Genomic DNA, 15,964 nt, shown 5'->3' with positions numbered 1-15,964 from the left:
ATCAATAATGTAATTTCTAGATGAATCAATAATCAAAATAATAAATTGCTGCATCTTTTAGTTACCTTAGCTCAAACAGCTGGACATAGTGTAACTGTAAGTGAGTAACTGATCACAGCTTTGGCGCTCATCAACTCCCCTCAGCCAGTGGGAGAAACTATGATGAAGGGACAGGTGTAATAAAACACAAAGCAAATTATGACTGGGAGCCGAATCACTCAGTGCTGGATGAGTCATTTTTACACTCATCACAGGATTTCCTTTCAGTTACATGCCCTGCTCAGACTTGTCAAAGTTCAGTCACTTTGAACTTTGGTCCCTTTCGCTGCCAGTTGTTTGCTTTTCTGCTCTGTGCTTTCCTATATTCAGTATGGTATAGTGGTGAGTTGTAAAAAAAAGAATTGTTTTTCCATGATGACATCTTGATTGTTTTCCACATATAGGGTGCGTTAATGCCCTGCCACTTGTTCTGTGCTGTGTGCCTTAAGGCAGCGTTAAAGAAGTCTGACACGCGGTATGTTCTGCCCGCTGATCTGGTTACTGACCCAGGTATCATCTATCCTGCTTACAGAATCTCATGTTAAGAAAGGAAAATGCTGCCATGGCTGGTGTTTCCTCCTTTTCACTTCGTCTACCAGTTATATGTTAAGCACTGAATATTACCAAAGCATTTCCTGCATATCAAGTAAAGAGTCATTTTGTAGGCTGACCCTGAAGCTGACTTGATAAAAAGCTATAGGATTTTAACATTGGGTTTTTGAATAATGCAGAAAAGAAGCTCTGTGACAAACATACATTTATGATACTTACACAATGTGTCAGCAGGATAATCCCCCCGTATGAACACCACTCTAATAACAGTTGAAGTGTAAATGCAACTTCCAGAAGTCAATAGCCAACGTAAGGATATAAACAAACTACGTCAGGACCGCTTGTCTTCACGTCTCCACCACTAAGCTAAGGTCCGATTCCTGAGGACGTTTTGTATTCTCATTAAGTCGCTTGTTAGCAATTGCCTTTTTAGAAGACTCATAAAAGATTTAGACATTCATGTCTCTGATGTATATGATGTCATAAAGCACAGTGTAAAAATCTCTTCACCTTATGAAACACAGACCTTTTTTCAGGCATCTAGCTAAAACACAGTTTAAAACACCATTCACTTTGAGAAGAGGGCACCCGATAGTGCTAAAACGCTAACTTATTTCAGAGTTTAGGACTCAGTCCTGCACACTGTAGCTTCAGAGTGAATATTCTAGTCTTTCTGGTCCTGTTCCAAAACATGATTTTAGTTTATTCTTTTTATCTACTCTGTGTCCCAGATAAAAATCAGTTGTTAGTTTAACAGTTAGCTTTACTCCAGGGGATTTTGGAGCATTACAGGTCTGAGGCTGATCTGTATCAGTTGTCTTATGAACGGGTCTTCTGGTGATTTAGGCTTTTTCTTTCTACTGGGGTTGAATGTGATGTGAGGTGTGCGGTTACCTTTTCCTTTTTTCTCTCTTTTATGATTAATACTATACTGTTAGTTTCACAATGCAAACTCCTCCTTTTTTTTATTTGAATGAAGATAGTAAAAACACTTTGGAATCCAGACTGATTCATGGAGTTATGAATGTGTAGGAGTCGCCTGTTTCCTCAATAAGAAGGGCAATACATCACAGGATCTGGGCAGTGTCTGGCACCTCTTTGTTTGTCTTTGCTATAAAGTTACCTCACAATCGAGCTTTAACACTAGACATGTGTGAAGAGGCCCTATTGTGCTTTTGGGGGTTTTCCATTCCCATGTGTCATATACATTTTTGTGCATGTAAATGGTCTGCAAAGGGTAAAATCCCAAAGTTCCCTCCGGAGGGAGTTTTCTCTGCCCCCCCCCCCATTGGCTAGTGCTCCAACAGGCTCAGGGGCAGGACACGTCCAAGCAGTTGACCACAACAGAGCCGGCCAGCTAACCAATCAGAGCAGACTGGGCTCTGGTTTCAGACAGAGGGTGAATAGAGGTGCTGCAGCACAGGCATGTAAACATTTCATGGTAGACGCCAAAATATGAAACCTAAAAATAAGCATTATAGGGCTCCTTTAACCAAACATTCTCAGTTGATGATCTGATAGAAAACAGTGGCTGAAGAGGTTCAACTGTAGCCACACAGTAGGACAGATAACTGCATCTGCTGACATGCTGCTTCTGTAGACGGCAAATGAAGATCAGGTTTTACGTTCAGCCTCACCAGCTACTGACCTGTCACGCCTGGCTAGGTGTGGATCCTTCCCAGTGTGAATGGCAATGTGATATCCACACCTTCAACAGCCTGCAAGAAGAAATCGAAGGAACCGTTTAGCCAGGGACTGAAAGATGAGAAACCAAAGTCTAACTGAGCAGTTTGGCGTCACCTTGTTGGTAGAGTCACACAAATCAGAGACGGCATTGAGAAGCTCCTCTGGAGTTGACAAAAGTATCCAGCCTAGCAAGAGCTAATCGATAAAGGGAGCCTCCCGATGAAGCCAAACACCTTGTTGTTTATTCCTGGGCTGTCTGTTGCTGTCATGCAGCCAAATTGAAGTAATGCTCAGTTGGAAGCGGCTGAAACACAGCAGAGATGCCCTTGATGTAGTGCTTCCTTAGTAATTAATGAGCCTGTCAGACCTCATGAGGATGTACAATTCTGCCTTCAGGATTGTCAGCACATCAACATCTATACATGTTCTAGACCACGGCTCAGAGACATGTGTGTGTCCTGGACCACACAAACAAAATTGGTGCATGTGTCAAAAGGCTGCCACCCTCTGGGTTTGACAAGCTGGTGGACATTTGTTCACAAGAAAGTACTATTTGTAGTAGAAAATAGTGAAAATGAAAAGCTGTTAAAGCTACAGTTAATGTCTACCCAGCCTGCTGAACCTTCATGATGCATTCAGCCAACAGACAAAGGGAGCATTATGTGTTTATGACTGCTGTTATTGCAGCGAAACACATCTATGGCATATGTCATAAAGTCATTTTGGAGGTGATTGGCGTATTTCAACGAGTGCAATAAGGCTTAATACTGCCCGTAATGGCCAGTATTAAAAGGATCAGAGTGTGGGCAAAGTTCATTTATGGTTCAGATCTTTCCAACAAGGCGTATTGGAAGCTCTCTAGTGTAGAAAAAATAGGGAGTGCTGCACTAGGTCAAGAAACTGTGTTGGTGGGGATGTAGTTAAAATATGAGGTGTACTTTAGGGCCAATATTCAACTGTCCAATTTACTTTCAGTGAAAGTGTCAGGCAGTGGTTGGCAGTCTGAAAACCATCCAAGTACTCTGTTTATAAATGAAAAACGTAAAATAATCCCTGGTTAAACAGTTTAGCTAAAAAATGTCTTTTCTACTCTGTTTTCTTTGTCTCTGTCTTCCCCTGTAGACGAGCGGGGAGAAGGTGAGTCGGTTGAGTCTGGTAGATTTGGCTGGAAGTGAGCGAGCAGCAAAGACTGGAGCAGCAGGGGAACGACTCAAGGAGGGAAGCAACATCAACAAGTACGCAGTTTAACACACACTGACACTCAAACCCATGTTTTGATGTTTTCCCTGTCAGGCTGTTTGTCTAAACTCTAAATTGTCTTACAGATGTTTTCAACAAGGCAGTGGTTTTTTCTTTCAGAAGACATTTCTTTTGAACCTTTTGTGAATTTGGTGCCTCACTACAGCATCTTTCCTTATACTCCTTATACATAAATCATAGTAAAAGACCTATAGCAGTGGTTTTTACTTTCTGAATCTCTTCCACATTAGGAGAACAACTGTATTTTCATTGCCCCATGACAACCACGGTAAAAAATCAACTGGAACGCACTTGACCCGTGGTGTGTTTTTGTTTGTTTGTCAGGTCTCTCACTACGCTGGGTCTGGTGATTTCAGCGCTAGCCGAACAGGGAACAGCAAAGAACAAAAACAAGTTTGTTCCTTACAGGGACTCTGTTCTGACATGGCTCCTGAAGGTACAGACACAATAAACATGTTCACCAGAAAATAAGAGAAATATATTTCCCTTGTTTGACTCCAGTGAATTATCTTTTAATTTTCTCTCATGTTCACTTTCTCCAGGACTGTCTGGGCGGAAACAGTCGCACAGCCATGGTTGCAACAGTGAGTCCAGCAGCAGACAACTACGAGGAGACGCTCTCCACGCTGCGCTATGCAGACCGAGCAAAGAGCATCGTTAACCACGCTGTTGTGAACGAAGACCCCAATGCTCGCATCATCAGGGAACTCCGGGAGGAAGTAGAGAAACTACGAGTGCAACTGACTCAGGCAGAGGTGGGACATCCTCCAAACTTTCCAAACCTACTTATGCAAATATCTGCCTATACTTACTGCTGTTTTTATTCTCCAGTCGTTGAAAGCCCCAGAGCTGAAAGACCGTCTAGAAGAATCTGAAAAGTTGATTCAAGAGATGACCTACACCTGGGAGGAGAAGCTGAGGAAAACTGAGGAGATTGCACAGGTAAGACACCAGAGCTGGGAAAGTTATGATCATGAAACCAAACAGTTACCCTTGATTCTCTCCATTTGGGTAAGCTACCCCAAGCAGGGTTTAAGATATTGAATTATGCACTCTGTGATCAGTGTTTTTATATTTGATTCTATGTGTTTGTAGGAGCGTCAGAAGCAGCTGGAGAGTCTGGGTATTTCTCTCCAGTCATCAGGGATTAAAGTTGGAGATGATAAGAGTTTTCTTGTCAACCTTAACGCGGATCCTGCCCTCAATGAACTGCTGGTGTACTATCTAAAGGTACACGCATGCATGCATACACTTTCCAGACCATGCTTTGCTGTGCCTTATTCCAAATATTTACACTGAGTATTATCACAACGATGGAGTTCAATCTCACCATCATGTTGGACGCAGTTAGTAATCCATCTGCCGGTTTAAACATCTCAACTTAAATCTTTAAGACCATCATTTGGACTTTACAAACAAATTATTTCATAGCTTACTGGCTGATCAGGAGTCAGTTGTCATCCGACCAACAGTGGGTGCTTTTGGAAAACAGTAGTATGTGTTGGGAAGCCAGGAATTAAACCTCTGTACCAAATTTAAAAGCACCAAACGTTTCCAGAAAAACATAATCAAGATGGTGTTTGCTGATCGAAACAGTTAAAGTCAATATAAGACATTCTGTGAATTCATTTCTAACAAGAATTGATGCGCTTTATTAAATTGTGTGAAGGCTTCATTCCAGAATACGTACATTTATTCATTTGTCCCACTCTACATGTTAAATTTCTCCGTATCTTGAATGTCTTAGGAACACACAAAGGTAGGCTCGGCAGACTCTCAGGACATCCAGCTGTGCGGCATGGGTATCCAGGCAGAGCACTGTGTCATCGACATAACGGTGGATGCTGGGGTCATGCTCAGCCCGTACCGCAATGCTCGGTAAGGGATGCAATGCAGTTAAGAGTTCTAAATATGTCAAGACATAGTTAAACCAATTTTGTAACAGTTATGTCCTGCTGTCTTTACCTTGTTATAGGACGTGTGTGAACGGTTCTCCAGTTACCAGTGCTCTGCAGCTTCACCATGGCGACCGAATCTTCTGGGGAAACAACCACTTCTTCAGGTAAGTTTATACCCTCAACATGTTTCCTTTTTTATTTTTTTATTGCTATTAATATGATAAAATCGTCTCAATATTTCAACAAATAATGTCATTTTATAAAGGTTGCAACTGCTTTAAACGCATATACATTTGTACTCAATTTATTTTCAGATCTTATTCCAACACAGCAGTTTTATAACATCCAATGAATGTGCTCCGTACCAGCTTTAAAGCATATATTACTTAATATCACTGACAATTAAGTTCAAGAAAACGATCCGGCTCATGGTGTTTCACTAACTGGACATCTTCCCTGCAGGATCAACCTGCCTAAGAGGCGCACTCGGGATGCTGAGGACGAGGAGGGTGAGGGTGGCCTGATGAAGAACAGTGGCAGCAGTGAGCAGCTGGATGCAGATGGCGACACAGGCAGCGAAGTGTCGAGTGAAGTCAGTTTCTCCTACGAGTTCGCTCAGACAGAGGTCATGATGAAGGCCCTGGGGAATAACGGTACATCATGTTAGTCTGCATTGAGATAGCGTTGATTGGTTAAGTCCCTGTCATGTTTTCTGACTCTTTTTTTGTTCCCTCAGATCCAATGCAAGCAGTCATGCAGTCTCTAGAGAGGCAGCATGAGGAGGAGAAGCAATCTGCTCTGGAGCGGCAGAGACAGATGTACGAGCAGGAACTCCAGCAGCTCCGCAAGAAGCTGAACCCGGACCGTCTGTCCTCAGGCTCCTCCGGAGGACAGCCGTCTGGCCAGCAGGCTCCAGGACAGCAGTCCCACTACCGCAGCCTGGAGAGACTTAGCATGGGAGGGATGAGTCATTCAACCAGCGCTCAGAGCAGACTGAGGCAGTGGAATGAGGACAGGTCAGATTGAGACCAAAAATATATTTACTCTCCAAATGACAGACTTTATTTGTATATCTCTGCCAGGCGTAAGCCTCTTATCTTGCATGCTAATGTCCCATCTGCCCAACCTTTTTTGTGTTGATTTATGACTCAATGATTTCACTTGGTTGTGGTAATTCACAATTTTTAAAACACTTTTATACACTATTTTATTCCTTCATTGACTGTTGACTCCTTAATCCTCTTCGGACACAAGTGTTTTAACAACTGCCTCATCAGCAAAAGGCATTTAAGGCCATTATCCAGGCTAAACCTTACCTTGAGACACAATAAAGGCCACATTTTGGCTTTTATATTGTGTCAAAAACTGACATCATAAAAGCATTTTGAACCTGAGCATTTGGTTAATTTGTTTATTTGTTTATTCCACATGCGGCAGTTATTTTAAAACAAAACATGTACACTTAACACAAATTGTATAGCACATGGTGGAAAGGAGCAGGGAGAAGAACATCTTATTTTACCTGCACCTTCTTAAAAAAAGATAACACAAAAAAACCCAGAACACAATCAAAGTCTACTGCACATTGTCTGATTATTTTTTCTTTATACATTTTCTTAAACTTAAAAATGATACCTTAGATAACTGTGTTTCCGTTCCTCTAAAGCTAGGCCTGATATGAGAGCAATAAATCCCTGTTTGTGTTCCTAGCAAATTTTACTGTATGGGAGCCTTTGAAGGACAATTGAGTTTGAACCCTTTGTTTGCAAGAGGAGAGGGAGAGACACTTGGTGGAGATCTGCACTCTACTGAGTTACCTTTGTTAGTTTATATCTGTTTGAATATGAATGCAAACTAAACACTTGCTCCTTGTATTTCCTCCCCCTCAACTCACTGTCTACCCTTCTTCCTCTCCCCCTTCAGGGAGGCGGTTTTGGTTAGGAGTCTACGGCGCTTGAGGGAGCAGATAGTGAGAGCGAACCTCCTTGTTCAAGAGGCCTGTTTCATCTCTGATGAGCTGGAGCGACACACAGAGTACAGAGTCACTCTGCAGATCCCGTCGGACAACCTCAACGCGAACCGCAAGGTCTCAAACACACCAGCACATAGACTCTCGCGCACAGATTTCCTTCTCCTGCACAGATAATCCTCAATGATATCTGTGTGTCTCTGTGTGTGCATAGAGGGACGCTGTGCTCAGTGAACCAGCAATCCAGGTTCGACGACGCTGTCGAGGGAAGCAGATATGGAGTCTAGAGAAGATGGAGAACCGTCTGGTTGACATGAGAGAGCTGTACCAGGAGTGGCAGGACTACCAACAGCATGACCAAGACAACCCTGTGAGTTGACTGACGTTTTCTTGGAAAGTCTTACAATAACCCTGCCCGGACAGCTATTGAAACCATGCTGCTTAAAACATGCAAACAAACAAAGTTGTCCTGTGATTTAATCCATCTTTTATTCCAGGTGATGCGCTCATATTTCCGTCGAGCAGACCCCTTTTTTGACGAGCAGGAAAACCACAGTCTGATCGGCGTCGCAAACGTCTTCCTCTCCTGTCTCTTCTATGATGTGAAACTCAATTATGCTGTTCCCATCATTAACCAGAAGGGGGAGGTAGGCATTCAGAAACTTTATTCTTACATCTCTTATCCTTTTGTCATGAAATAGTACTGATGAAAAGTCAGAGCTTGGGACAAAGTGTCTCTAGACTTGGTGTAATATGATGTATTACTGTCAAATTTCAACAGCTGCTTTTTTCTTTGTAATACCTATCTAGAGATTTATTGAGATCAGAAGTCTTTTAACTCCTGAACAGTTATAGATATGTCAAAGAATATTGACCATTTTGCTAGAATGCTATAGAACTAAGATGCTAGAAAAGATTTTAAAGAATTATCCAAGCTGGATGTTCACAATAGGACTCCCGATGTCGGATGAGAAATTCACAGATACATTTTCTAGCTATGGTTCAGGTAAAATAGTTTCCCCTCTCCTCTCCTGTGTTCAGGTTGCAGGGCGTCTACACGTGGAGGTGGTGAGGGTCGGCGGGGCATTAGAGGACAACATGGCTGGAGGCGATGAAACCGACAACAACCAAGACGCTGATGTCCCGGATCGCCAACTGGTCTGCATGGTATGGTGTATATTATCGTTATTCCTACCTGGCTCTGGAAGCACTTTACAATCCAGGAGCTTTGTTTTATAGTTCAATGATCTCTTAGTGTGCTCAGATAACTTTAATTCTCAGTGGTCAGCTTATTAGTCCTAGTTACCAGTCCTGCAATATATTCCTTATTCATGAAGGTAATGATGATCAGCTTTTGCTAAATACTTTTAGAGAAAGGTTGTTTCAACTGTAAAATGATTTTGGAGTTTGCATTTAAATGACCTGTTTATCCTCCACAGATTAAGATCCTGCAGGCCACTGGTCTTCCCCAGTACCTGTCCAACTTCGTCTTCTGTCAGTATTCCTTCTGGGACCAGCCCGAGCCCATCATCGTGGCCCCTGAAGTAGACCCATCGTCTTCGTCGCCCAGCACCAAGGACCCACACTGCATGGTGGTGTTTGACAGCTGCAAGGTAAAGACAGGGAGGAAGGAGGTCTAGGGTAAAATGTGTGGTTTTGTTGAAGTGACGCAGAGAAAGTTAGAAAGCAAATGTTTATATAAAAATATGTGAGGCTGAGCTATAGTTGTTGGTTTAATACTGATCTTAATTTGGTTCCGTAGGAGGTGGCAGTGTCAGTATCGGAAGACTTCATTGAATACCTGACTGAAGGAGCGGTTGCCATCGAGGTATACGGACACAGACAGGCTGACGCAGGAAGAAACCCCGCCCTGTGGGACCTCAGCATCATCCAGGCCAAGACGCGCACACTACGAGACAGGTAGGCACACGCTGTCCTCTCTGACTCTTTGTATTTCCCTTTCTTCCAGTAATTAAAGAAGAAACGAAGTGTTGCCCAGATATGCTTACAATGTTCATTCTTGTAGGTGGAGCGAGGTAACGCGTCGCCTGGAGCTGTGGATTCAAATCCTGGAGATAAACGAGAACGGAGAATTCGTCCCAGTGGAAGTAGTTCCTGCTAGAGATGTGCGGACCGGGGGAATCTTCCAGCTTCGGCAGGTAGAGAAAAGACCTGACACAACCACAGCCAACTCGGTTACAGCATGTGGAACTAGCAGATATAACCAGAGAAGCCAACATCTAAATATTTTCTAAACTTCTGTGTCCTCCAGGGTCAGTCGAGGCGAATCCAGGTGGACGTCCGTTCAGTTCAGGACTCGGGCACCATGCCGCTGATTTCAGAAATCCTGCTTGCTGTGTCAGTTGGAAGTGTGGAGATCAGAAACACCACAGCGAACCAGGAAGTGGATGAGATGGACAGTTATCAGGTACATCAGATTATTACGGCTCTGTTTACGGTCTTTAACAATAGGTCTTAAATTGAAGTGAACTGCCGCCGAAAACGATTAACTGACTGGTTTGTTGTTTAGGAGAGAGATCTGGAACGCTTGCGGCGGCAGTGGTTAGCCGCTCTCACCAAGAGGCAGGAATACCTCGACCAGCACCTGCAGAGCTTAGTCAGCAAAGCAGGTAACGCCCACACATCAGTATAAAAACATTCATAAAACAGGGTCACACTGTTGTTCATGGTTCCCACCGGTCCTTGAAATCCTGTAAATTGGAAAGAACTTTAGACAAAAACAAACAAAGGTCGTTCAAAGTCATCACAACTTATAAATATAAAAATGTAATTGCTTGAAAGAAATTGAATTAGCTTTACAATCTCTTTTATCTTAAAATGAATCCAGTGAAATGAGTCCTTGAATATAAGAAAAAGGCCAATTAAGTCCTAACGATGCCCTGAGTTTAATGTTGAAGAAGGAACCCTAGTTGTTTCTTAGTTTGAGTACTTTCAAAATGACTTTGGAAAAACCATTAGACTCTTTTTCTTTTAGTGAATGTAAAAAGGTATACGCTTAGGGCTAGTGCTAACAAGTTGATCTAATTTAATTCTCAAACCCTTGCTTTTTTTCTCTCCCTTATGGGTTATGACGTTTTTTGTATGATGATAAATGATTTAATATTTTATATATTTAATTCAAATACAGCTCTGTTAAACATAGATTTCTTTAAACAACCCTTAAAAAAAGCTTAAGTTTCATCATGAAGTCACAACATAGATATTTAATAAGCTTAGTTATGGTCCCCAGCGTTTGGGCATCTTCTGTAGTCCAGGGTTAAATGTTTGAGCCTGGCTGTGTCTACAGAAAAGACAGAGGATGACATGGAGAGGGAGGCCCAGCTGCTGGAGTGGCGCTTGACTCTGACGGAGGAGAGGAACGCCGTCATGGTGCCCTTCCCTGGCAGCGGCATTCCCGGAGCTCCTGCTGAATGGTATGTCATGTTGTGCCTGCGCTTCTCCGGTTTCACATATTTAATTGAATATAACCTTGTCATTGCCTCAATAAGGCATAGTATATTTGTTTAATATAGTGTCTGCCATGTTTGTTTATAGGGTTCCTCTGCCGGGAATGGAGACACATATTCCTGTCCTCTTCCTGAACCTCAAACGTAGGTTGCCTCTCAATAGCATATGCTGTCATTTCTAAATACATAAACGTGTTTTTCTACTTGCTTGCTGGTTTTATAACGCATTTTTTTATTGCTTTTCCCAGCTGATGACCTCAGCTCTCAGGAGCAGTTTGAGGTTACTGAGGCTGGAGGTTGGGACGCCACTCTGAATGGAGAAGATGAGGACGACTTCTTCGACCTACAGATTGTCAAACACTACGACGGAGAGGTGAGGATTTTCTTAAAGGGAGTCGCTTTAATGAATATTTATAACATAAGTGAATGAGTGAATCTAAATGAATCAAAGTCAGATTTATTGCCAAGTAGGTTTAAATATAAAAGGAATTTGTATAGTGGTGCAAATATAAACACAGTAAAATGAATGAAGTTGTAAAAAAAGGATGAACTGTAGAACTATTGTAAAAATAAAAAAGGGCAATTTTAAAGGCAAGAAAAACTATAAAGGAAATACATTTGCTAAAAAATTGTACAGCAAGTACAACCAGAATATTACAAATGACTATAAAAAACTAAATATGGGCAATGCACTGGAATAAAAGTGAAAGTGCTGTGCCATTCTAAGAGTGTTGAACAGAAATGAAAGAACCCTGTTTTTTCCATTATTGTATGTAGCGTTTGCTTATTTATTTTTGATTCAATTACACGGACCAAAGTCTTACTAAATGTAATATTGCCTGAATGTAATGACAAAGAAATACTCTTCTCCTTCTTTTTCTTTTTCCTTCCCTTTAACCCATTGCGTTGGTCGGCCCTGCAGGTGAAAGCCGAGGCCTCATGGGACTCTACGGTCCATGAGTGTCCACAGCTCAGTCGTGGGGGAGCGTGGCCAGAGCAGCGGGTCTACCTGACCATCCGGGTGGTGGTTCAGCTCAGCCACCCTGCCGACATGCAGCTGGTCCTGAGGAAGAGGATCTGCGTCAACGTGAACCCGGGGCGCCAGGGTTTTGCACAAAACTTCTTGAGAAGGATGTCCACCCGCAGCACCATACCTGGCTCCGGGGTCACCTTCGAGGTCGTCTCCAACATCCCCGGGGTAAGGCCAGGTTGAGAAAAATCTATTACATTTTTATCCCAGCAACAGGGTGGATTACTTTACACAATCTTTTTCTCCCATCAGGACGCCCCTGGTTCAGAGGACAGGGAGATGCTGGCCAACCTCGCTGCCAGCGCACACAACAGCCAGTCAGCGGATGAAGAAGCTGCTATAGAGAAATACCTCCGCAGTGTCCTCAGTCTGGAGAACATCCTGACTCTGGACAGACTCAGACAGGTGGGGGGGAGACACTGGAAAACATATAAAAAGTCTTATACGGATATAACTTTAGATCCATTGAACGACAGGAAGGTCCGCAGTTGGTTTTTACATGTATAGTCCAGAGACGCTTGTCAATGTATAAAATGTATCAACGTTTTTCTTCATTGTACCCCCCCCATTGATAACCTACTGTTGTTTTATAGGAGGTGGCAGTGAAGGAGCAACTGACCAGCAGAGGGAAGAGCAACAGACGCAGCATCAGTTCTCCTTCTGTCCACAGGGTAAACACAATGCCATTAAACTCCATGATAATCCCATATAGAACAATACAATATGAATCATCCCTCTGTGTCCTTCCCTCATCAGCTGTCTGGAAGTAGACAAGACCTGTCCACATCCTGCCTGGAAGATAAGGTGATGTACATGTTGTGCTTCTTGTTGACTGCTCTAAATATTTTATGATAAATTGAGGATCCAGTGGTAATTATTAGTCTTGAGTAACTAAATAACAAACACCTACAGCCCAATATAACTGCAATTCTCAAAAATATTCAAACCAATGTCCTATTTTCTGTTTTAGGGTCGATGGGAGAGTCAGCAGGATATCTTCATGCCTTCTCAATTTCACCGCACCCTCCCCCGGCCCGCCTCCTCCCCCTCCACCTACTCCACCTCTCCTTCTTCATCCCAATCTCCCTTCGGTATGCCACCGCCACAGAGCCAGGAGCCGGAGCAAGGTAAACCTCCTCTCTTTACCCCCATCACTTCTCCTTTTCTTCTTTTTCTCCACCATACTTCTCCACGTTCCTAACTCTCCCGCCAGCGCTTTCATCCTCCTTTTATTCTTCTTTCTGGGTTCATTCATTTCTGCTATATGCTCGTATATAAATAACTAACCTTTACTAACCTTGTGCCTCACTTTAAAAAGGTTACTCTGATGTCTTTACAGGACGAAATGTAAAAATCTGCCATAAAATATTATATATTCATATCATCCTCCGCTTTCCCTCAGTCTTTTAACCAACTTTAATGTTTATTCATTTTTTTATTTTCTATTCTAACAATTTTAATGCCAGTTTTGTTTACAAAATGCCACTGGTGTTCAGTCTAATACATTATTTTCTGTATACAATTTTTTTTTTTACAGTCTAGGATATGTTAATGATTAGCACCAACATTGATTTTGTTGCATTAATCTTAAACCAAATTGAGCCATATTTTTATTTAGAAAGTACAATTTGGAATCCCGGGCTCTAGATTGAAAGAGAAATGATTTTGCGGGTTTTCAATATTTGCATTTACTGTTTAAAAAACTAAATTCCCTACACAACTTAACGTGTGCTTGCTTACCTAACAAACGTCCCGGCTCTGTTCCCTTTGCTAACCAGCCACCGTGATGAGTGATGCCTCTCTTCCTACCTGCTCTTTTTGGTGTTGCTTACATCCGTTTCTGTCACATTCTCTCTCAGTCTTCTCTCTCATATTAATAATGAAGCGTTTCAGCGTAATCAATCTGAATATCTCTGTTCCATAGTGACTTCCTGTCAGAGATCATGTTTCTGTGGTGTGATTTAGGTTAATTTTGTTCTCACAACGAACAGAATTAATGTATTTTCTCTCAGTCATGTCTGCTCCATAGTCCAGTGATCAGGATGTTTTTAATCTCGTTACGGCTCGATCATTCTGTGTGTCTTACGGCCAGCTTCTTCTGTCAGCCTGTCACTGTGTTGGGGTTTTTGCCATTTCCTGGACTCGCTTTCAACTTTCTGTCTCTTTCACACCTCCTCTACCTCCCACACCTGCTCCTCCTTCCTCGCCTCCTTCCTCTCCTCTCCCTCCTCCTCTGTCACCTCCTCACCCCCCTCCCCCAGGTCGTTCAGGACTTGCTGCCTCTTATCTTTCAGTTAAGGCGCTGGTTCCTCAGATGCCCAAACTGCTCAAGTCTCTGTTTCCAGCGCGGGACGAAAAGAAGGACCTGAGACCTTCGCCACAGAGCCAGCCGGTGAGCAGAGCAGGGCAAACCCAGGACTTTATTTAGCCCAGTGAGAGGTGGAACCCGGGGGGCATTCATGTAGCCTAGGTTAAGACTTTTTCTACATTTGAAAGTGTTTTCCTTTCATGACCTCCTGTGTTGTTACTCAGCAGCATGTCCCTCGCATTGTGACATCAGGAGGGGACGAAAGTCGACTCAAGGCTGAGACGGTGAGATTTTCCCCCAGTCTGCCTTCCCCTCAGGATTTTCTGTTCTGTGTTGTTTATTTAACATTTAAAGTGCATTTTTAATCCGATCAAATGATTTGGCTGCAGTTTTCTTCAATCTTACAACCCTGTCATATTCCAGCTGCACAATGTAGACCCACATTTAAATCTGGGCTCACTCTGGACATGAAAGTGCCTTCAGTTATGTATTTGTTCTCCAACAAAATTGTTTGGGGACTGACGGAAGATGGTTAGGCAGCTGAGGTTCAGAGAATTGTGAAATGTTGTCCATAGTGCTCGCTAGGTTTCAGAAACAATAGATCTAACCCTTCTAAAAAATGTATCTTATTCCTTTTTTGTTCGGCCATTTCCTAGTAATAACCCACGTCTTCTGCTCTCCCAGTTTCTACTAGTTTTAATTAAGTCAGACCGTTTGGATTGTTTGTGACCTTGATGAATCAACCGCTGGAGTATTTTATTCAGTCCGATTTAATCTGATTTTATTCCCAAAAACGATAACGGAGATTAACCAAGTTGCATCATTATGACATCACTAGGGTGTTTTTCAGCTCCCTTCAACCTTCCACATGCTGAGTATTTGACATATATTTAACACACTTCAACTACCAAAACATTCCCAGTTGGTCCATATTACTGAGCACCTGATTGGTCCAAACGGTGACTGTAACCATTTTCCAGGAAGTTGATTTACTTTACTGATTATTGTTTTGTTGTTTTGCCTTGCATGCTCTCGTCTGTCCCCCTGTTCCTGTGGCAACCGTTGGTTTCCTGTAGCCTGCTATTCTACGACCCGCAACCAAAGACCGACGGGCCGAGTTCCCAGAAGTCCCTCCTCTTCCTGTGCATGACCCGCATGACATCACCCCCCTCAGCCCCCTCAGCCAGTCGTCGAGCGGCTACTTCTCCAGTAGTGTGTCTACGGTTACCCTGTCTGACGTCCTCCAGCCCTCCTCCTCGTCCTCCTCCCTCCTGGCTGCTGACACTACGTTACCAACAAACTCCCAGACGCAGGGTGCTGACAGGAACGATGTTGTAACCTCTCCTTCTCAGTGTGGCGCCAAGATGGCCGTCGTCGCTCCATCCCCTTCCCAAAACTCGGCCAATCACAACAATGTCTCCTCAGAAAACTCCGTCTCCGAACCCAAGCTGATCAACTCAGGAGGAGGAGGAGGAGGAGGAGGAGGAGGAGGAGGAGGAGGAGGAGGAGGTGGTGGTGGGGAAGGCTTTGAGAGGCTGGAGATCTTTGTGGACGATGAAGAGCGTAGCAATAATGACGTACTACCTGATTGGCTGTCGGAGGGGGCATGTGTTACAGTAGGAAGCAATAAGGCCGGGACAGTGCGCTATGTGGGAATGACACAGTTTGCTGATGGAGTGTGGGTGGGGGTGGAGCTGGACACCCCTGTAGGTAGGTACCCTATTAAAGGATCAATATACCCAAATTCATGAAATA

At 43.2% G+C, this 15,964-nt stretch overlaps 1 protein-coding gene across 7 annotated transcripts in view; it reads left to right on the top strand.

Moving 5' to 3' along the window:
* kif13ba (kinesin family member 13Ba) overlaps positions 1 to 15,964 on the top strand; it is a 47,614-nt gene that overhangs the window by 25,020 nt on the left and 6,630 nt on the right. For 4 of the 7 annotated variants that reach the window (XM_063881185.1, XM_063881184.1, XM_063881182.1 and 1 more), the window contains 29 exons: positions 3,400 to 3,512; positions 3,862 to 3,973; positions 4,080 to 4,292; positions 4,369 to 4,479; positions 4,633 to 4,767; positions 5,285 to 5,415; positions 5,513 to 5,599; positions 5,898 to 6,088; positions 6,172 to 6,451; positions 7,359 to 7,521; positions 7,619 to 7,774; positions 7,902 to 8,051; positions 8,446 to 8,571; positions 8,844 to 9,017; positions 9,167 to 9,324; positions 9,431 to 9,563; positions 9,677 to 9,832; positions 9,935 to 10,034; positions 10,712 to 10,838; positions 10,960 to 11,015; positions 11,120 to 11,244; positions 11,794 to 12,069; positions 12,154 to 12,306; positions 12,495 to 12,572; positions 12,658 to 12,705; positions 12,872 to 13,028; positions 14,163 to 14,293; positions 14,434 to 14,493; positions 15,286 to 15,919. In XM_063881185.1, coding sequence (XP_063737255.1) covers positions 3,400 to 3,512; positions 3,862 to 3,973; positions 4,080 to 4,292; positions 4,369 to 4,479; positions 4,633 to 4,767; positions 5,285 to 5,415; positions 5,513 to 5,599; positions 5,898 to 6,088; positions 6,172 to 6,451; positions 7,359 to 7,521; positions 7,619 to 7,774; positions 7,902 to 8,051; positions 8,446 to 8,571; positions 8,844 to 9,017; positions 9,167 to 9,324; positions 9,431 to 9,563; positions 9,677 to 9,832; positions 9,935 to 10,034; positions 10,712 to 10,838; positions 10,960 to 11,015; positions 11,120 to 11,244; positions 11,794 to 12,069; positions 12,154 to 12,306; positions 12,495 to 12,572; positions 12,658 to 12,705; positions 12,872 to 13,028; positions 14,163 to 14,293; positions 14,434 to 14,493; positions 15,286 to 15,919 — 4,534 coding nt within the window. The remainder of the gene's footprint in view (positions 1 to 3,399; positions 3,513 to 3,861; positions 3,974 to 4,079; positions 4,293 to 4,368; positions 4,480 to 4,632; positions 4,768 to 5,284; positions 5,416 to 5,512; positions 5,600 to 5,897; positions 6,089 to 6,171; positions 6,452 to 7,358; positions 7,522 to 7,618; positions 7,775 to 7,901; positions 8,052 to 8,445; positions 8,572 to 8,843; positions 9,018 to 9,166; positions 9,325 to 9,430; positions 9,564 to 9,676; positions 9,833 to 9,934; positions 10,035 to 10,711; positions 10,839 to 10,959; positions 11,016 to 11,119; positions 11,245 to 11,793; positions 12,070 to 12,153; positions 12,307 to 12,494; positions 12,573 to 12,657; positions 12,706 to 12,871; positions 13,029 to 14,162; positions 14,294 to 14,433; positions 14,494 to 15,285; positions 15,920 to 15,964) is intronic. The other 3 variants (XM_063881188.1, XM_063881187.1, XM_063881186.1) reach the window with 3 other exon arrangements.

Source organism: Eleginops maclovinus, chromosome 4 (genome assembly GCF_036324505.1).
Source record: "Eleginops maclovinus isolate JMC-PN-2008 ecotype Puerto Natales chromosome 4, JC_Emac_rtc_rv5, whole genome shotgun sequence".
NCBI lineage: Eukaryota > Metazoa > Chordata > Actinopteri > Perciformes > Eleginopidae > Eleginops > Eleginops maclovinus.
The sequence above is the reverse complement of the archived record's forward strand: the minus strand, read 5'-3'. Positions and strand labels throughout refer to the sequence as shown.